General features: G+C 34.9%; 1 protein-coding gene across 3 annotated transcripts in view; it reads right to left on the bottom strand.

Moving 5' to 3' along the window:
* Positions 1-22,607, bottom strand: part of UCHL3 (ubiquitin C-terminal hydrolase L3) — a 44,458-nt gene that overhangs the window by 5,769 nt on the left and 16,082 nt on the right. For 2 of the 3 annotated variants that reach the window (XM_040623635.1, XM_040623624.1), the window contains exons 7-8: positions 5,661-5,852; positions 1,143-1,218 (exon numbers count right to left, since the gene is read on the bottom strand). In XM_040623635.1, coding sequence (XP_040479569.1) covers positions 1,143-1,218; positions 5,661-5,852 — 268 coding nt within the window. The remainder of the gene's footprint in view (positions 1-1,142; positions 1,219-5,660; positions 5,853-22,607) is intronic. The other variant, XM_008686653.2, reaches the window with a different exon arrangement.

Here is a 22,607-nt window from a genome sequence, read left to right as displayed (position 1 = left end):
CCTTTAATAGAGCCATTTCTTTTTAATTAAGTGTATTACTCTATTGTTATATTCCAAACAAAAAATCCATCTAAATTTTATGGACCTCATTTACAGTCACAGGAGTTCTTTCAGAACCCTTATGCTTTTAAATAAGCTATGGAAAATGAAAGTGGCAAGTTAATATATACACAGCAAGTAAGAAGAAAGAGAACTAAAAGTCACAGTACTTAGAAATTGGAAAAGACTTCTCTTTTTAATTTGACTTTTTAAAAATTTTAAAAATATAATTAATTTCTTTTCTTTAAGTAGGCTTCACACCCAGCATGGAGCCCAACGCAGGGCTTGAATTCACAATCCTGAGATTAAGACCTGAGCTGAGACCAAGAGTCAGACGTTTAACCAAGTAAGCCACCCAGGTGCCCCTTATTTGGCTTTTTTTTTTAACCCAAAAAGAAAGTCTCATGGAAAAGGACAAAGACTCACAATAAGTACTATATACCAGCCATTAAAGAATCATAAGAAGTTTGTTATGTCTGAATGGATAAATTAAAATTATGAGGATCTCCTCCAACACTCCTCAAAATAGTCCACCTACAGTTAAATTTCTAAAAAATAAGTGTAGGTATAGGCCAAAATGCCAAATAATTAATCATGGCTACTTTGACATATGCCTTAGGGAATTGCTGCCAGAAAACACAGACCCCTGCAAAGTTAAAAAATCAGAGGCAAAACAAACAGATCGCACAAAAACCTAAAAACTAGTGATACTCGTTGCTGATTACAAAAATTAGTCATTATGAATATTACACTATATTTTAAAAGTTGTTTCAGGATCAAGATCACTCATCCAGATGTTGATGGTAACTAATAATTTAGTAAAGAATGCTGAAGTGATTTATAGGAGTTTCCTATGATTTTTACTTCCCTGCTTTGCTTGAAATACAAAGGTGGCATGCACATTTTCTTGAATTATAACTTGCTTAAACATCAAAAAAATATTTTTTTCTACTAAAAAATCTTAAACGGAAAACTTTCATTATGCCTATTCAATGTTATAGGGCAATTAATATTAAACACAATAAATGCCAACACTCCTGTTAGTCATAAATACTTTCCCATTTATCATTTCCCTCCCCAGAATAAATTTAAATAGTTCTTACCTAATTCATAGAGATGCCCATCTACATGAACTAATGCAATAAAATGAAGATCTACTTTTTCATCTATACTTGGTGCCTGAAATAGGAGGGAAAAATACATATTATGCATGTTAGTAGTCAAATTAATCAAGTACATGTAAACACATACAAATATGAAATGACATGAGAGAACATTTATCCAATATATTTCAAGGTTTATTAATCTTTGATATGGTAGACAAAGAATGAACATGACCACATTTACTGCAATGTCCTCACCCATCAATCAGGAAAACAACAGCTAAAAGCACATCTTTCTTAATCTCAACTGATCTAAAAACCTTTAATTTTTTTCAACGTTGGAAGCCCTGGTGCCTAGCACAACACCAGGCACCTAGTAGACACACAATGCATACCTGCTGAATGAAATGAATGCATGAACTTATTTGTCTAACTTTTGATACTTGAAATAAAGTTAAAAAAAATAACATAAACAGTTAAAGAAACTCTTTTCAAGCTACATGTTAAGTCATCAAGAAAGTGAATTCTTTCCTTAATGATTTGAACTTGATAATATCTTTTTGTGAGCAATGTAATATAGTCTTAGAATAAAGTAAGTCTCATTATTCGTCATAGGTTCAAAAAGTTTAAAAATGAATAAATGCAAGAAACTAGCCCAAAAGAGTAAAGGGGGGGAGATAAAATCAAATTAAAGTGCAATTAACTATAACCTATGATTTTTTTGCCTCTTTCTTAGTGAACTACTTGAAATTAACCTTGAAATAATACACCTAGTTTTTTTTTGGGGGGGGGTTTAATTTACCAAATTCAATTTGCATTAAGCAATATCTGCTACATTTCCTAGAAATGTAAATAAGTTACCCAAAATCAATACATGATTAAATGGTGCTGTCTATGATACACAGTAAGATGCACAGTTAACACTAATGTGTGTTAGCTATTTATCAAATCTTAAATGGAAATAAAATACAATCACTGTTAAATGCAAGTACAAATTTTAGAGGCAAACGCTTTAAAGAGGCATAAGTCAAATTACATCTCATATTAACATCCTGTAACACATTAGTATCTAAAGGTAAAATTTATACTTTTTTCACCTTCAGATAATTTTATAATTTTAAGTAGTTTTTTAAAAGTAGTTTTAAGAAGTTTTCAGATGCAAAACAATTGAAAGCGACAGAATAAACATTATTACTATATTGGATTTATTGAATGTTTCTAAAACATGTACAGATACAGTGACTCATCTAATCTCACATCATTCTTCAGAGATTATTTCCCTCCAATTATGAATGGGAGAATCTCAACATAACATTAATGTGGCAAACCAGCTCTTCCTAACGTCAATTTAAAATGAAAGAATTCCACTGTTGGTAGGAATCAAAATGATCTACTTTTGCGGCTGTTCTGGTAGTAGACTCCTCACCCGTGCAGCCCCATCTGCAGAGGTCCCTAGGAGAACAGGAGACTGCCAGTAGGTTCTGAGGCAGTCCATTCTGTCTTTGGTCAGTTTTGCTGGGATTATCCTTCATACTGAGACTAATATATGTGTCTCAGTATTTTCCATTATCTTAGAAAAAGGTCTAATCCCTCTTGAACATGATATTCCTTCAAATATTTAAAGATAATGATAATGAGTTCCCTTAATTTCCTGGTCAATCAGAAAGTATTAGTGATCGCTCAAATCCAATATCCTCGTTTTACTAATGATCAAAAGAGAATACAATTTTTCAAGGCTACACCTAGGCAATTCTACAAACTACAAATTCAATCCTATAACAAAAAATACTAGAAATGGGGGCACCTCGGTGGCTCAGTCATTAAGTGTCTGCCTTTAGCTCAGGTCATGATCCCAGGTCCTGGGATGGAGCCCAGCATTGGGGCTTCCTGCTCAGCGAGAAGCCTGCTTCTGCTTCTCCCTCTCACATTCCCCCTGCTTGTGTTCCCTCTCTCGCTGTCTCTCTCTGTCAAATAAATAAATAAAATCTTGAAAAAAAATACTAGGAATGATTTTTTATCCAACTAGAAAAGAGTTTTGTTTTACTCATTTGAAGACAATTCTCCAACAGGATATCAAGTACTTTAATTTTTTTGAGCTACTGCATTTTCAAAAATGATAAACTATTTTAACACCATCTCTTCTTAAGAATAATACATCTCATAGCTTCTATTTTTCATATTTTGTCAGTAAACACAATCATGCTGGAGGGGAAAGGAGTACAACTGGAGTCAGAGACCTGAATATATACCTGATCCCTGTGTACACTGCGTTTCTTATCTGTTTTAAAGTTTAAATGAAATGCATGAAAGAATTTTGTAAATTAAGTGCTATAAAAGCATTATGTAACATTACAATATTAATACTACATTATCACAAATATAAGAAATCACTAACACTAGTGACTCATAATGGTGAGTCATTATACCTTTCATCCAAAAGTACATACTAAAAATATAAAACTCTAAAGAGGGCATGAAAAGCCTTCAAACTATTATTATAAAAGGTAAGTAAAGCTCAAAACTTCTAAGCCTTACACAGAACCTCAGTACCTATTGGGAGCCTTTCCCTTTGATCATCTTCATTAGTATGAGAGTCTGAAATTTCCAATTATCCAACTGCTTAAAAGTTGTTCCACTTAAAACAAGAACAATAAATAAAAGGCAGTCTTCAATTTCAAAACATGACCAAGAAGGCAGAAACCAGAAGCTATACACTGGGTCATGTTGCCTACGTTTATTTTTATATATTATTTTTTACAAAGTTCCCTAATTATCAATACAACACTTCTTATTATCTCAGACAATTAAAAATAATATAACAAATCAATTAGAGAGAAATTAATTAAATACTAAATATAAATTTCAGATTGTTGAAAATAACGGTTTAAATGTAATTTATACTTGTGTGGCACTTAATATATAATAGGCACTGGCACTGTTCTAAGTGCCTTAAATGTACTGACCAACTAATCACCATATAAACTCTGAGATAGGTAATATACTCATTTATTCTCTGTTGAGAGAACTGTGCCTGAACTGTTCAACACCTAGTAAGTGATGGAATCTAGTTTCAAACTCAGGCGGGGTAACTCTAGAATCCACGCTGTGCTATGAAAATACTTATGAAGCTATAAAGCAACAGAATTAATATGGACAGCAAAGAATCAGTCATATTTACAGTCAATTGTGCCCAAGTTAGAATTTACAAAATTAGGGTTTTACTCTGATCATGTAATTCATCTTGTATCTCCTACTATGCCAAACAGTGTATGGCACAGCAGGGAAGCAACAAATGTTAAATTGATAAATGAAAAAAAAAATGGCAAATGCATGTTGTGATTCAATGAGGAAAATGAAATAGACAGCAGTTTATTGACTGATATTCAGCATAAATGAAAGGCTATTTTGATGACCATACTGACATTTGGAGGAAACAGATATTTAAGGAGACGTGTCAAGACTCTACTTCACAGTTGAGTCTAGCTCTGGAAGAGTAAATAAGGGGAAGGAAAGAATGTTTGACACCAACTTTTAATTTTTTAAGCATTAAATGCATGAGGAATAAGACTTCCTCTGGCTTCAAATGTTATGATGATTTCCAGAAGCATCCAGTTTCTTATAAATGGATAACATACATAAAATCTTTCAGATACAGCATTTCTAGGTAGGTTCTGCCAAACCACAGTCATTGCTATTAACAGTCCAAAACATCAGAAAGAAAAGAGTTGGATTTGCCTAACCCTGCAGTTTATTTCAATCATGAGAATTATTAGAATTCCATCATCAACCTCAACATTTAAGATAATTAGCAAGATTATAAGAACAAATGTATTTTTTAATAGTTTGCTAATATTATCAACCTAAGAAGGAGAAATCATAAAAATTTGTGGGAAGCAATTCACAAGGAGAAAATCTTCACCTCCTACTTGGAAAAAGATCTTTAGAAATTGAATAGGCAGGGAAGATTGGATCAAGATTAAACCAAGTACCTGAGACACCTCAGGGAATAAAATAGCTTAGATGAAACACCCTACACCATGAAGGATTAGGTTAAGGATAGAGTTAAGTAAAGTGACCCCAGAGCATGACAAGAGACTACAGTCATGTTCAGAAACATGAAAAAAATAAAGAGATGGCAAAGAACTCAGAAGGTACACAGCATTTGTTGACTTGGGTCAACTAAATGAAATCAGAGAGATGAAGGTTAAGAGAATACATATTCACTTTAACAACAGACAGGAACTTAAACATTATCATGAATGTCGATCAGTACTCATCAAAAGGCAGGCATCCTTATGCTGGAGGGATATGGAGTGGGAAGATGAATGTTCACCAAGGCACTGGTGAAAGTCAAGCTAGACCACAAAGCATAGAGGTATGCTTGCAATCTTATTGGGGGAGAAAAAGCTAATGGCTGAGTGAACCAAGAGAAAAGTACTTTGAAGACTGAAGAAGTTTAAGGAAAAAATGGACTATCCTTGTCACTGGAAGAAGAGATGGAAGATTGACTACACTTACAACAGAATGGAGACCCATAGATGGTAGGCGTAAGAAGGGTCGCCAGCGACGAAGACGGAGAGATGGACTGGTAGCCTTTGCAGGGCCTACATGGTTACGTTTGACCCAGGGCAGGGATGCATGGTGACACAATGATGAGGCCTTCGTTCTGCAGTGGCTAGAATGAGGCTGTGATGAGGATGGCGAGGAGGACTACATAATTAAAAAAGAGAACATTTTACTTAGACCACGTTACTGGGCGATCATTTATTCTTAAAAGCAACGTATGGTCATACTTGTATTTATATGGTCTAGTACTTTAATCAACCATAATCTACAAAAGGATCGTATAGAATGTTGGTTAAAACTGGATAAAGTGGAAATATATAACTAAGGTATAAAGTTATATGCCATAGCTTCTGTAAGTACACATCTAAAATATTTATTCTCATTTGTGTAGCACAGATGCATGGAATTATTTAAAAGCCACTAAAATGGAATTAGAACATAAAATTGTTTAAAAAACAGGAACACACACAAACACACAACGTATGACGCATACAAAACACAAAGAATAATGTGTAGAAGAAAACACTATGGTTTTAGGCACTGGTGAAAAGAATTCTTTAGTGGGAATAAGCTCTAAGGGGGGGAAATCCTTTAAAATATGAAGAGGAGTAAAGCCAACCCCTCTGAAGCTGATGACCTGCATAAACTATCCTCTTACCTAGGCTGACAAATTAAATGGAAACCATTATAGCCTATTAGCCATCTTTTATTAATCAATAGTGTTTGTTAAAATATGTACCACTTATTTTGTCCTGGGTATTCTTTTAAGTACTTTACATGACCAATTCATTTAATCTCCCAGGAACCCATGAGATAGGTACCATATTCCCATTTTACAAATGAGGAATCAGAACACACAGAAGTTAATTAATATAACCCAGGCCATAGTACTAGCAAGTGGCAGGGATGGGATTCAGATACAGGACATCTGGTTCTAGAATCCATTGTGTAGAATCATCTTGATGTACAGCCTAATTTTCCAAGAGAAAGATTTTATTATTAATTTAATAGACCAGATTCTAATTATGAGAAGTACAATACTCTTAAAATTAGGTATTTTGAGAATCATGCTTTCAAACATAATTACACCACAAAGGCTGAATCTGGCCCAACAGTTTTCCACAAAATGCACATGCTTACATTAACTAACTTATTAATGGTAATCCAAATGACAATTTTATGATTGCTACCTCCAATAAATATTACCAGTACATGAAATAAAAATTTAAGGCAGTTTGAAAAAATTATAATCGTTCATAACCATAGTGAGAAGCAGCAATAAGAATAGTGATATGAGTCCTTGGCAAGCAATAACGATCAATAACCATGACCTGTTCTCTTTAGGAAGATGAAGGGTTTTTCCCTGAATGATTTCTAGGACTCTTTCAACCCTGAAAATTCTGTGATCCTACTTAGTACTTTCAATCTATGTAAGTAGTACACTACCCTAAAATAAAGCTATCACTGTGATGAGGGTTTAAAAACCATGTTTGTGAACATTTTAGTGGCTCTTAATAGAACCAGTCCATCGGAAATACATAAATAAATCCTCTTGGCACTATACAGCAATAAACGGTCTGCTCTCACATAGTCTAATCAGAAGTTTGTCATATTCAATTTGATTACATTAAAATAGGAGAAAGGGAAGGAAAGAATTGGGAAAAGAAGAAAAATGGATGAAGCGGGAAAAGAAATGGAGTTAAGAAAGAAAGGGAAGGACTAATGAGCAGTGGAATAAAACAACAATCCCCTAAGCATCTGGGAGGGAGAGATTACTAAGCTAGAAGGAGAACTGAAGGGTGTACACACTGAAAGAATGTGTAAGGTCTGGGGAGGTAAAACAGGAAAGTGATTCCTGGCAGAGAATTTAGTGTGAGAAAAAGAACAGAAAATAGGGACAAGGGAGACATGTTCACAGGACTAGACCATCAGGTCTGGGATTTGATTTCACCCTTTCAATCAAAAGAGCTGGCCTGTTACTTTTTCATGGATGCTGCAAGATGACTTGAGACTCCTGGGTCAGAGGAAAAGGCCTTGACTTCTGGCACAGCCAGGAGCATGATCATCTACAGGTCTGCACGCGCTCACAGGACCGCAACAGAGAGGGCCTAGGCGGTGGCTGCACACAAGGTGAGCTGCCTTCCGGGAGAGGAACACCGGTCTGGGGAAATGTGTTTTATAGCAAGAAGCAAGCAAATATACTCTTTCCTATAAGCAGACCTTACCTATTCCCTCACAGTTGCTTACTGGAAGAAAAGCAGTTTCCCTTCAAGTGTAATGACCCTCTTCTTTTGCCATTTTTGAAAAACCTTTTAAGAACTTAAAAAAAAAATTCAAGCTTATAAAGTTACAAAAACAAAAATAGCACAGAACACACTGAAATCTTTGCCCATGACATCCTGCCACCCAGCACCCGCCCCCCCGCCCCTGCATTCGCTTTGTCCTCGCATTTACGTGCTCTCTCTACATGTTTTTCCTGAACCATTTGAGGGTTTAGGGTAAGTTACATATATCATGGTCCTTTACCCCTAAATACTTCAGTATTTCCTATGACTAAGAGAATTCTCTTACAAAACAGCAGTGTAGTTATCACCTTCATAATTTTACATTGCTATAATATCTTGTTTAGTCTGCCCATATTTTAATTTGTTAGTTGATCTATTCATTTCTTTTAGAGCATTTTCCCTCGTGACCTAATCTAGGAACAGGTACACTGAATTTACTTGTCATGTCTTTTTAGTATCCTTTAACCTGGAATATTTCCAACAGTCTTTCCTTGTCTTTTATGACATTAACATTTCAAATACAGTCTCCATCTCCCATTTTTAAATAAACAACTTTCTACAAAAAAAATTATGCTGAATACAGACACTTCTATTTTTTCCTTTCTAACCCATATGCCCTTTCTTTCTTCTTCTTGCCTTACTACCAGGATCTTTGGTACAATAATGAATTTCATTGACTTCTGCTTTTTATGTTTATTATTTCTTCCTCCTGTTTGATTTGGGTTTAATTTGCTCTTCTTTTACTACCTTAAGTTAAAACGTGAGATCACTGACTTGAAGCCTCTTTTCCCATTATTTTAATCTTTCCGTGTCTTTATATTTAAAGTGGCTTTCTTGGAGACACATATAATTGAGTTTTGCTTTTTTACCAATGTTATCATCTTTCTTTCAATTTGTGTTTACATTCAGACCATTTATATTTTATTAATTTCATGTAATCATTGATATGGGTGACTTAAAACCTATCATCTTATTAGTTCTTTACTTTCTCCATCTGTTCTTTGTTCCTTCTTCGCCTTTTTTTTTATTATTTCTATGATTCCATTTTATACATACTATTGTTTTATTGTTTATATTTGTACTGTTTTCAGTAATTGTCCTTGGGTTTAATACATATATCTTTAGTCACAATGTACCTCTAAATAATATACCACATCATATGTCATCTAAAAGCCTTATAGCAGTATTCCAAATTCTTTCTCCCATCCTTTGTGCTAATGCCATATATTTTATTTTTATGTATGCTATAAATTTATAATACATGGCTACCATTTTTGATTTAGACAATTACCTTCTAAAGCAATTTTTAAAAAGCACAGAATTTATTATATATTTACCTTCACTTGCTCCATTTCCCGCACTCCCCAAGTCTTTGTGTAGTTCCAAATTGCAGTGCAGGTGAGCTGCTAATGAATGCTCTCTGTTGTTTGTTTCAATGTGTCCTTTAGTTTCGACAAATATCTTTGTTTCATTTAATTTTTTCAGCACTTAAAAAATATTATTCCATGGTATTCTGGCTTGCATAATTTCTGATGAGAAGCCTGCTATAATTCTTATCTTTGTTCCTCTATATCTAACCTGTCTTTTTCTTCTGGCTGCCTTGAACATTTTCTACTTATCTTTCATTTAGAGCAATTTGAATATTATGTATCTCAGTGTATATGTGTGTTTGGTTTTGGAAGGGTAGGGGTATTTATTCTAATAGTGTTCTTTGAGATTCTTGAAGCTGTGGTTTGAGGTCTTTAATTATTTTTTGAAAAAAAGCCATTAGAACTTGAAATATTTTTTCTGTCCCATGTCCCCATCTCACCCCCACCTCTTTTATCCTTCTAGGATTTTCCTTTCATATATTAGGTCATTTGAAATTGCCCTACAACTCTTAGATGCCTTGGGTACCCACCCCACCCCCCAGCAATATATTCTACTTTTGTGGTTCGGTAGGAGTAATGTCTAGTGATGTGTCTTCATATTTACTGATTCTCCCCTCCATTCTGTCAAGTCTACTGGTTGGTGAATCCGTTAAAGGCATTCTTCATCTCTGGTACCATATTTTTCATTACTAGCATTTCTATTTGATTCTTAGAGCTTCCAACTTTCTGCTGATATTCCCTCTTTGTTAGTACATGTCCACTTTGTTCACATGAGTCTTAAACATATTAATTATAGTTATTTCAAACTACAACTGACAGGTCCAATATCTGGATCATTTCTGACTCTGATTCTGTTGACTGCTTTGTCTAATAACAGTGTATTGTTATTTTTCTTGTTTCTTCTTTGTCTTGTAATTTTTGGTTAAAAGCTATATATCTTGTGTAAGAGCAGACTGAGGTATTTATGCCTGAGAATGGGCATACCTCTTCTGCTAGACCTTTAGTGTGTGGAATTGAATCAATCTAGTCAGGAGTTGAACTGTTTATATTTTATTGTGCTATGGTTAACCTCAGCAACCCACCAGTTTAAAATTCATCTGGTATTACCTTGTGCTTAGGGTAGCAGCTGGGTTATTGGGTGCTTTCTTTTTCAATGTTCTTGTTCCACCCACAGCTTTAGGCTTTTTCTCAGAGTCTGTGCTCAGAGGTCTCTCTCCTTGTTCTTGACTCACTCTCACACTTTCGACACTTGTTTATTGGTGCTTGCTTGTCTTTAATGGTGGGAAGGTGGAGATATTCTTTATTGTTCTGGTTTAGCCATTGTTTCTACCATTATAGGTTGGCTGTTTACCCCTGGTATCAAGGATCAGGCTTTCCTCCTCCCACAATTTCTCTCATAGTTTTCTGTCCCTTCCCCAAAAAGGTGGTTTTATCTATTCCCTTCCCCAAAGAAGGTGTTTTGTCCTAGCATAGTTAGGTTTTGTTCTGTAGGGGAGAAGAACCAAGACTTGGAGGCTTAGGCAATGTAGAAACTGCTCCCTTCCTCAGGTTTGTGCCTTAGGGCTCTGTCTAGTCTTGTTCCTAGTCTATCTCATAAGTACCAGTGAGGTCTGTGGAGTGAATGAGAGCTTCCCTTTTGGGGTCCCTTACAGTGATTTTATAGTTTCATACTAGCCTATACTTGGCCCTTAGTAATTTGTTAAAATTTTTTAGCATTTTTTTTATTTTTATTTATTTATTTTTTTTTTACAAAAAGGGATCATACTCTTCATGATGCTTTTTTCACTATCCATATATTTAGGGCATCTATCCACCCCAATAAGTATGTATCTATATCATTTTTCATGGCAAGATATTATTTCTTAAATAGATGTACCATAAATATATATATTATTGTATATTTAGGTTGTTTCTAGTTTCCTACATTTATAAACTATGTTGTAAATATGTTCACACAAGTATCTTTATATGTTCACCAGTGAATAATAGTAACAGCTAACGTTGTGTGATTACTATCATGTACCAGATGTTCTAAACTATAGATGCCATAGATCCTCACAATAACCCTATAAGGTAAAAATTATGATCATTTCTATTTAAAGATGAAGATACAATTTTTGCCCAAACTCTATCAGATTATCTATAGGTGATTTTAGCCCTTTTTACTCAACATGTCTTGAAACGTAAACTTACATAAGAGGAAAGAATGAAAAAAGTACACCCTGCTGAATGCGTTCCACACTTTAAGTTTGTGTGTGTGTGTGTGTGTTTGTACCTGGATAATGTTCTACAACATAAAAAATAGGATGGTACATTACTATATTATGACCATATTATGACTATTTGACTTTTAACCACCTTATCAAGGTCTTAGGCAGGAAAGCTGTTATCCACTATTTTATAGCCCAAGTGCCAGCTTACTAAGCATTATTTTTAATAAATAAATGAATATATTAAGATGCTAAACATTAGAAGCAATAATTCTAAATGTTTACTCTAGTCATATTTATTTCTACCTAATGCTAACTGAACACAATATATACATATTTTCTCTAACTACATGATTTCTAAAGATAATTTAATTCATAATTCAGGCATAACAGCATACATTATATATATTTTCAATTTCAGTAAAAATTTATATGATAATTCAGGAAAAGGCTGTCAAGTAATATCATTTCAAGAGATGAAATGACTTTGATATGAAGTGTGCTATTATGGAATCTTAAAATTCCTAGGCTTTCTTCCTAGAATTACAATTAAAGACACACACATCAAACTTTTAAATTTTCATATTAATTGTCAATGCAATTGCTTAAGAAACCAAGGTAGCCTTGCTTTCAAAATATGAAAATTTAAACTGTAAAATGAATCTTGAGACTAGATATCCAATTTTTCACATTGTCTTCCATTCTAATTGGAAAAAATCAGATATTTACTGTTTATTCCTGAGTCTTTCAGAAGAGGCATAATAAAGAACTCACTTCCTTGGTTTTCAGTTCTGGTACAGGAATCCAAAATTCCTACAGAAGTTATGTACTTCACTAAAATTATTAAAAACATCCAACATTTGCCAGGACTTTAACATTGAACCTGCACCCCCTCTGCTGTGTGCGTAATGCAACAGTATAATGTGACTACATATAAAACACTTCACATGTAATATAAATCTATCTCTTTATTACATAATGTTTGAGAAAACCTAGAATAGACTTTTCAGAACCCTAGGCATTTTAAAAGCAGAGTAAATGTTTTGCTATTTACAAGGAACTTTAGAAATTTAATAAATTACTGTTGCATGAAAGCATTAGGTATAAACATTCATTTTAAGAGATTTTTAAGCATTCTCATTCTGACTTAAATCTTCTCAGAGTTAAAAATAAAAATACCAAAAAATAAAATAAAATAAAATAAAATAAAATAAAATAAAATAAAATAAAATAAAATAAAGACACAGTGAGTTTATCATGACAATGTTGGGGTTTTTTAATATTCAGAAGCACAAGGACTTAGTTGACTTGCCCAAAGCATTCAGCTAGCGACTGTCAAAGCCAGAGGCAGACCACATGGCTTCCTGGCTCTAAATTCAGTATTTTCATTACATACAAAGCCACCCACCCATCAACTGTCAACTAATTTAACTGATTCAGAGGGAAATCTATTACTATCTTTATCTGTATTCTCCAAACACGATTCAAGAATTTGTTTTCCAAAACTTATAACTAGTTCAGAAAAAAGAAACAAAAAAACCCAAAAACAAAATACCTGGATCCTACAAGGCCAAATTACTTTTCCTTCACAGGCAATGTGCATGTCACTTTGTATACGAGAAAATGAGTCAACTACTCCCTAAACTGTTTAAAAACAATAAAAAAATTAGAAATATCGTGAAGGCTAAAAAGAAATGATCTAAACCTTTACTAAAAAGGTAGAGAGTGCATGTCCATTTAAAAAGGAAAATTACCTTCTTTCAATTAATGTACCTGTCTCTGTGTGTAGGAAAAATGAAGATTACTGTTTAAACTGTTTAACATTAACCAAAGAATTAGAAATATTATAAAGGCTAAAAAGAAATGATACATTTTTTAAAAGGGGGCAGAGGGCCTGCCTAAAAGAAGTTGTCTATTAAGAAATCAAGTGTTTGGTAGGTTATTTAAGTGCTCAAATCTGAATTATTCTAAAATGCTAAAATAAACTAAGTAGATTTTGGCTTACACCCAAAACATCTTCTCATTTTAATGGGCATCCTGTTATTAAGAAAAATATCATTATAAGCATGTGATTTTCTGAACGTGAAGGGATCATTAACTGGTAGATACTTAAAATAATTACTGTTTTCAGAAATATACACAATTTGATAATCAAAAGACTGTGGTTGGTTTATGGGTAGGATTTTATGTTTAATATAAGGAAAAATCTACTAAGAGCTAACTTAGATATAGGGGTAACAAAGAATAAAGTATTCAGCACAACTCTGAATGGACATTTATAATGCATTACATATTTGCATTAATTTATTAGCTGTGGAAGTAAGTCAATCAGAGAAAGACAATTATCATATGGTTTCACTCATCTGTGGAATTTAAGAAACAAAACAGAGGAGCAGAGGGGGAGGGGAGTAAAGTAAAACAAGAAGAAATCAGAGAGGGAGACAAACCATAAGAGACTCTTAATCATAGGAAGCAAACTGAGGGTTGCTGGAGGGGAGGAGGGGAGGGGAACAGGGTCACTTGGTGATGGACATTAAGGAGGGCATGTGATGTAATGAGCACTGGGTGTTATATAAGATGATGAATCACTAAACTCTACCTCTGAAACAAATAATACACTATATGTTAATTAACTGAATTTAAATAAAAAAATTATTACCTGTGTTTAACTTTGCTTTTAAGACAAAAACAAAACTTTAAAATTAAAAATCCTCCCTTTCTTCTTTTTTGTGTTAGCAATTTGATTTATGTACACATTCTGTTGCCTTCAGAGCATGGTCACTTACTAGCTTTGTGACCTTGAACAAGTTACTTCTCAGCTTTCCCACCTACAAAACGGGGTAAGATAGGTAGATCTTAAGGTTTAGAGGATTAGTATAGTATAACTATACTAATCATTAAAATAAGATGGCAAACATACTTTCAAAAGCAGTGAGAATTAAGGAGATGAGAATATTTGGAAGCTACTAAGCACCTCAATTTCTATTTGTATTCACCCATAAATGACACTAAAGGGTTACAAAGAAAACTTCCTCAATTGACACCGTGGCACCCAAAATGATGCCTAATGTTTCCAAGAATCCCCAGTCACCTCACGGTGAGAATTTTTTGGCTTCAGAACCTACAATATTTGTGCATCTCTAGTAGAGAACAATGTGCACTTTCTTTAGAGTATCTCCTTCTCTTCACAGGGTAGAAATGGGAATAAAATATTTTAAAAAAATGAAATTCAACTTCTAAAAATAATTTTAGCTTCTCATTATATAAGCATTAGAAATCATGATTCCTTTTATTGACCTGTTGATAAAATAAATACTTGATCACAATCAAATTTAACAGTTATTTTCTGAGTGTATATGTCCTTTCAGATGTTAGAAATACCATTGAGTCTAAAAAATGGCACACGGACAGAAAAAGAATTAGGAACTTCTCTAGGGCTGCCAAATGCTATGAAAACAAATAAAATATAAATGTGTGTGCATACATGTATGAGTACATGTGTGCACATGCATGAGAACATGTATACATATATAAAACATGAAAAGTTTTTAACTTGAAAAGTTTAAAACTGAAATTATAAATTAATTCTAAATGGATTTCTATAGATTTTTTAGTAACTATCCATACAATACATTGGACTAACTAAATGTAAGGTCCAAATTTAAACTAGGAAAGTAAAACCAGATTCATGCAAAAGATGCAAACTTTCCTACAGAGTATCCATGCTTATTTGGCAAAGAAGACAAAGTGAAACATGGGCTAGATATCAAAAAAACACAAAATACCACTACATAGCCCATGGGAAATCTGCATGATGGCAAATCTATTCATTTTGCTTACCTAATTAATCAAGATGTCCACAGGTTTTAAGACATTCCTGAAAGATTTTCCCTCTCCTGGTTTTAACAACTGTGTTTTCTCACTTTAATTTATAATTCTCCATGTCAGAAATCTCTATTAATATAATGACTTATATCTGTACATGTTACATTAAATTCAACCTCATCATTGTTATGCTCGCCAAACTAATTCTCAGAAATTATTTTTTTAATAACCCTTCAACAACTAATTTAATCTGTCTATAAATTATTTTTTAATGATATTAAAGAACTATTACATGCTTGGAGACATGGTTTTAGTGTTTGAATATTACTCAGCCATCCAAAAGAATGAAATCTTGCCATGTGCAACAATGTGGATGGAAATACAGGGTATTATGCTAATTGAAATAAGTCAGTCAGAGAAGGACAAATACCATATGATTTCACTCATATGTGGAACTTAAGAAACAAAACAGATGAATGTAGGGGAAGGGAAGGAAAAACAAAATAAGATAAAACCAGAGAGGGAGGCAAACCATAAGAGACCCTTGACTATAGGGAGCAAACTGAGGGTTGCTGGAGGGGAATGGGTAGAGGGATGGACATTAAGGAGGGCACATGATGTAATGAGAACTGGGTATTATATGTAACTGATGAATTACTAAATTCTACCCCGAAACTAATAATACACCATATGTTAACTAAATTGAATTTAAATTAAAAAAAAAAGAAAATAGAGGAATGAAAAGAACCATTCCAATAACATTTTCCCAACTATGACTAATTCTAATTTGTACTCCCTCTCTCAAACTCAGCTCCCCACCTCAACTTTACATATACTTTTAAAACATGCCTCTATCTGGGTAATGATATGCAGAAGGAATAACAACAATAAAAAAAGACAGAAGAGAGATGGAGGCAAAAGTATAAGGAACTAGGATAGGAGTTTCAGAGAATTTCTCAATTTTAAGAATGAAATAAAATGAAGTTGCCCAAAAGATTTACCTTAAGTGTTGTTGGAATGGAACAAAGAAAATGAGGTATGGAAAGTAAATGGAGAAAAAAGATCAGAAAGGGTAATTTCAGATTTCTTAACAAAAGTGGACTATGCAGCTTAAAAAGCATACTTTTCATCAGAGTTCAATTTATGTTTCCATCTGATTCTTCCAAGAATATTAGGAACTTAAACTGTACGTTATATAAGAACTAAGTTTCTTCCCAATTGGTTTAGCTTCTTTCAAAGACAGGAAAGAAAAAAAAAATCCTTAAAGAAGGGAAATAAATGTGAACATCTTAATTTACCCTAATTCTAACGTAATCAAAATCACTCAAAACTGTACTACAGAGTAAAATGAAGCCATGCAAACTATACATCTACAGCGAATGAAAATGAAACCTGACACAGTTTTTCCCCACTGACAGTCTGCACTGATTGGGCCAAAAAAGCCAATTAAATACACACACACAGTTTATCTTTAACCGTGTATATGTGTATGAACACATACTTGAAATCACAATTTACCCATTGCTTACCTAACAGTCAAGTAAACTTCCTCTTATAGGACAAACAACAGTAACCAAAATACATTATCACATATTTCATCATAAATAAATTACAATTTAATTTCATGATTTAAATTAATTCTGTAAACTTTTACTAAAGATCTTTAACTGTCATTAGCAATCAAACTTACTATTTCCCTCTATCACACATGCTAAAATTTAAAAATAGAATTCAGCACTGGCAAGGGTTATTTTTGAGGCCACCTCCACTGAAGTGAGAGATCCTTAAAGACACAAACTATGTCTTATCCATCTTTGTACATACAGCTCCTAGCACAGTGCCTGGCATTACAGGTGCTCAAACAGGTTACTTGTTTGATCAAATGCAAGAAAGATGGGGCGCCTGGGTGGCACAGCGGTTAAGCGTCTGCCTTCGGCTCAGGGCGTGATCCTGGCGTTATGGGATCGAGCCCCACATCGGGCTCCTCCGCTGTGAGCCTGCTTCTTCCTCTCCCACTCCCCCTGCTTGTGTTCCCTCTCTCGTTGGCTGTCTCTATCTCTGTCGAATAAATAAATAAAATCTTTAAAAAAAAAAAAAAAAAGAAAGACAATTTTATATTCTATAACAAGAATCTTAAAAATATTCATCCCTGGGGAGCCTGGGTGGCTCAGTCGGTTAAGCGTACACCTTCAGCTCAGGTCATGATCCCAGGGTCACAGGATGGAGCCCCACCAGGAGCGAGCCCGCTTCTCTCTCTCCCTCTGCCTGCCGCTCCCCTTACCTGTGCTTTCCGTCTCTCTCTGTGTCAAATAAATGAATAAAGTCTTTAAAAAAAAATGCTCATCCCTTTGCCTCAGTAATTCTACCTATAAGAAACTACCTTAAAGAAAGAACCTAGAATGAATACTTGGATAAAGAAAGATATTTTAATGACGTTATAGTTTTAACTTGAAAAACTGAAAACAATACAAACATCAAAAGTTTAAAAAAAAAGAAAAACTGGAGAGTAAATTATGGTTCATTCACATGATAGTAAACAGCCACAAAGAATTTTTTATGAGGAGGTCTTGATGAGACAAGAAAATGCTCATGACAAAATATAAAGAAAAAATCCCACAAAATTCTTTGATCTCAACTATTTTATTAATTTTTTAAAAGATTTTATTTGACCCAGAGAGAGAGAGAGAGAGCGCACAAGCAGGGGGAACAGCAGAAGAAGCTGCAGAGGGAGAGGAAGAAGCTGACTCCCCATGAGCAGGCTGCATTGTGACCTGAGCTGAAGGCAGACGCTTAATGACTGAGCCACCCAGGCGCCCCTTAACTGTCTTAAAGATAAATTTAAAAGAGGGGTACTTGGGAGGCATCTGACTCGGTTTCAGCTCAGGTTATGATCTCATGGGTCATGAGATAGAGCCCCAGGATGGACTCTGCACTCAGTGCAGAATCTGCTTGGGATTCTTTCCTTCCATTCTCCCTCTGCCTCTGCTCCTACCCCCACTTGTGTGCGCGCTCTCGCTCTCTCTCTCTCTCTAATAAATAAATCTTAAAAAAAAAAAAGAGAGAGATAAATTTTAAAGGGGTGCCCGGGTGGCTCCATCGGTTAAGCTTCTGACTTTTAATTCAGCTCAGGCCATGATCTCAGCATTGTGAGATCAAGCCAAAAGTCAGGCTCCATGCTGGGTGTGAAGCCTGCCGAAGTTTCTCTCTCTCTCTCTCCCTCTCCCTCTCACCGCCCCCCCCAGCCTCTCTCTCTGCTTCCGTTTAAAAAAAAAAAAAAAAGATAAATTTTGAAGAAAATATTGGAAGTAAATGTATATAAATCAAAAAGCATTTTTTGCTACACTTTCCATATTGGCATGTTTATTTAAAACTGTAAATAAAACAATAGTGCCAGTTTCTATTACTTTTCATTATTATTATAAACTTGAATGGAGGGTTCTGACCAGTAAAATAATTTTATTCTTTCGTAAAAAGTTAAACAATAAATTATCAGAAGATCTCTACTTTTATCTGGACTGGCTCCTAGACTAATATGGACAAATGACAAACTTTAGAAATTGTTTTTTAGATAAGCACCAAAAAAATAAAAGTACAGTTTAAAGGCAAATTAAATACCTTTTGGGATTTTTTTCTTTCCTTCACATTGGACTTGCAGATTGCTTCCATTATTGTATCACTGATACTTGCTCACAATTTTAAAAACACATAATTTAAGTTCCTCATATCTCACTGTTCTTTTATCTTAAGTGAAAAATGAAAGCAGTAATTTTCAGTAGAGGTTAATGAAATATAACTGAGGTGGGGCTACTGTTTAAATTTCTGGATTAGCCGAAGTCTGAGTATCATGGTGGGATGGTGGGGTGGGGAAAACCATACAACTAAACAGCAACTGGTCCACAGTAGCATATTAAGGCCAATATTCTGAAAACACTACTGTATCTGGGTGGTTTGACTTACTGATTTCTCATTTAGTCTACAAATCTCGACATGCACTAAAGGCTGCCGTGGCCTCCCCTGAACATGTTCTGACAGAGTACCAACGACGTCAATGACGACTACCATTGCAATTACACTGTTATTACTGGCTCCTCTTCCTCTAACCACTCCTTTAACACCAACGTGCCCCAGGGATTTATTGTGGTCCACCACTATTCTCCCTCTCTAAAATTCTCAAGGTTCTAACTACCACCCGAATACAAAAGATTTCAGATATCTCCCCAAAGCTCTAGGCTCCACATCCAGCTTCTACACCGATGACCCATAAACTCGCCTTAAATTCAATATGCTGAAAACTAAACACACCATCTTTGGTGGCTCCCCGCTGCCTAGAAAATCCAAGCCCCCTCCTTGATCTGGCTTCACCTTATTACTTCTTCCTCTGCCTCCTCCTCTGGCACTCATATTCATTTTTCTGAATGCCTAATAAAATTACCACCTAATATTTATTGAAGGTCCATTTCATGACAGGCACTATTCTAAGCACCTTATATGATTAACTCATCAATCTTCACAACAATCCCTTAAGGTAGATGCTACTACTCCCACTTTATACTGAGGAAAGTATCTTGCCTAAGCTACAAAGTAGTGGAGTCAGCATACAAACCTATATCCTGTGCTCCTTACCTTTACATATGTAATTTCTCATAAATGCCTACACATGCCAAGCACTGTCCTGGGTATTCAAGGTAAATGGGACAAACAAGGCCCATGAGCACATGGGGCTTATAGTCTAGTAAGTACACAGAAGAAACAAACAAAAAACCTTATTATAAATCATTTAGAAGTGCCAGGAAGAAATTAAATAGGATTTTATGACAGATAATTCACAGAAGTACATAAACTTAATAGTGATAAAAGAAAAGCCTCTTTGAAAAAACAACTTTTAAGGAGTGACCTCATGGATAAGAAGGTGCCAACTACACAAACAGGAGGGATGTATCCAGAAGAGTAGTGAGTCAATAGAAAGCAGAAAGACGGTGTTATAGAATGAACTGTGTTCCCCCAAAATGCTTATGTTGAAGCCCTGACCCCCAAAGTAACTGTATTTGAAGTTAGGGTCTTCAAGGGTGTAATTAAGGTTAATAATGTGGGACTTTAATTGGATAGGACTAGTGTCCTTACAAAAAGGAGATACCAGAGATCAATCAATCAATAGATCAATCGAGCAATCTCTCTCTCTCCCCCTCTCTCCACATGCACACAGAGGAAAGGCCAGGTGAGGACACAGCGAGAAAGTACCCATCTACAAGCCAAGAAGAGAGGCTCACCAGAAAACGACCCTGATGGCACCATGATATTGACTTCTAGCCTCCAGAACTGTGAGAAAATCAATTTCTGTTGTTTAGGCCCTCCAGTCTGTGGTATTTTGTTATGGCGGCCCAAGCAAACACTTACAAATCAGAAAGACTTAGTTGTTTTCCAGGAACGGACAACAGTGTGCTAGAATACAGAGACAATGGAGATAATAACAAGTTTAAAACTCTTAAGTCCACAGATGGCAGATGAAACTGAAATGAGATGATCACAAAAATAGTACCTGGTGCAAAAGTTTTAAGCTGACTCATACGGGACTGAAAATGTATGCTGTGGGTTTTTGTTCTCTCAATGACGGGAGTCACTAAAATAGTGACTAAAATATAGCAATTTATATTTCACCATGGAATGCACAAAACAGCCCCACACAACAAAGAACTGAATCCTTCCCAAAATGTCAATAGTGCCCTACTGAAGAACAATGGCTAATAGGTATGTCTTGTTTACATAAAGGACTATGGGAAAAACAAGGGTTTTGGGGGGGGGGGTGATGTTTTTTGGTTCTTACATCACTAAGGATAGTTCTGAGGGAATTATGGTTAAATAATAAATATGTGTGGTGCTCATGTGCAAGGAATGGTGTTGGATATTTTGGAGCATATCCAAAGGAACCAGCTACCAATCCTAGGCCTAAGAGCCACTGTAAGGTAGATATGACACCCCATTTCATTAAATCTAAGGTACCAGTCGTTATAAGATGTGTCACATTTTATGCACAACTAAGCAAGTAAATTACAACATTAACTGTAAAAATACATCCAATTTCAGGGCTGTTAAAATGTAGAGAAAAAAGTGAAAAAATATACATCTTAAATAAATGAAAAAGAATATAAAAATAGCTAGGGGGCGCCTGGGTGGCACAGCGGTTAAGCATCTGCCTTCGGCTCAGGGCGTGATCCCGGCGTTATGGGATCGAGCCCCACATCAGGCTCTTCCGCTATGAGCCTGCTTCTTCCTCTCCCACTCCCCCGCTTGTGTTCCCTCTCTCGCTGGCTGTCTCTATCTCTGTCAAATAAATAAATAAAATCTTTAAAAAAAAAAAAAGAATATAAAAATAGCTAAATGCAAATAATAGAAGTCATATAAAAGAGTCCATAGGAGGAATGGATTGTTTCATGCAAAAGGTAGCATGAAGAATGGGTAGAAGTAGGAAGAGTAGAGATTGACGAAGGAATATTTTTAGCAAGAGTAAATTGCAAGAGGTAAAGCATAGCAACAATAAAGTGAGGGATGGCAAGAGAGAAATATTTAAAGAGAAAACACTGTTGAAAAGTTAGAAGGACAAGGTCTAGGAAACCTTAAATACAGCCAGGCTAAAGAGGCTGAAATTTATTGTACATGCTTGGGGAATGGTTCTCAAACACTTTTTTTTTTCTTTTTACCCCAATACACTCTGGGGCTATATAGTACACGTAAAAAATAGGGCCACTCTAGCAGCGATCCTCAACTATAGGATACAAAATGAGCAAAAGCAATTAATTCTTCTGAGAGTAAATTTAGAAAAAACTGTCCAGAAAATTCTAACTTCTACCCTTACCTCACCTTGAACATCACTGCTTTCTACACACTAAAAAAAACCAGAAAAATGTGAGTACCCCGAATAATCAAGTTATATTTCAGGAAAGGTAATCCAGGAGAACTGTGTAAAAATGAATGACTATTAGAATAAAGATTAAGGACTGAGAATCTACATAAGAAGGTGATCTTCCAGGAAGAAGTTAAATAAATTCTATTAGATCAGTGATAACGGGGAAAATGTATGATGCAACTATTACAAGAAACAGGAAAAATAAAGGAAAGAAGAAGCTCCGAATCCAACATGATAAGTTCAAACAAGGACAAGTGCATTTCAAAATACTGGTGGTCATTCGGGTGATGTCTAAAAGGCGTCCAAGA

This window comes from Ursus maritimus, unplaced genomic scaffold, assembly GCF_017311325.1.
Source record: "Ursus maritimus isolate PB19 unplaced genomic scaffold, ASM1731132v1 scaffold_10, whole genome shotgun sequence".
In the NCBI taxonomy this organism is placed as follows: domain Eukaryota; kingdom Metazoa; phylum Chordata; class Mammalia; order Carnivora; family Ursidae; genus Ursus; species Ursus maritimus.
The sequence above is the reverse complement of the archived record's forward strand: the minus strand, read 5'-3'. Positions and strand labels throughout refer to the sequence as shown.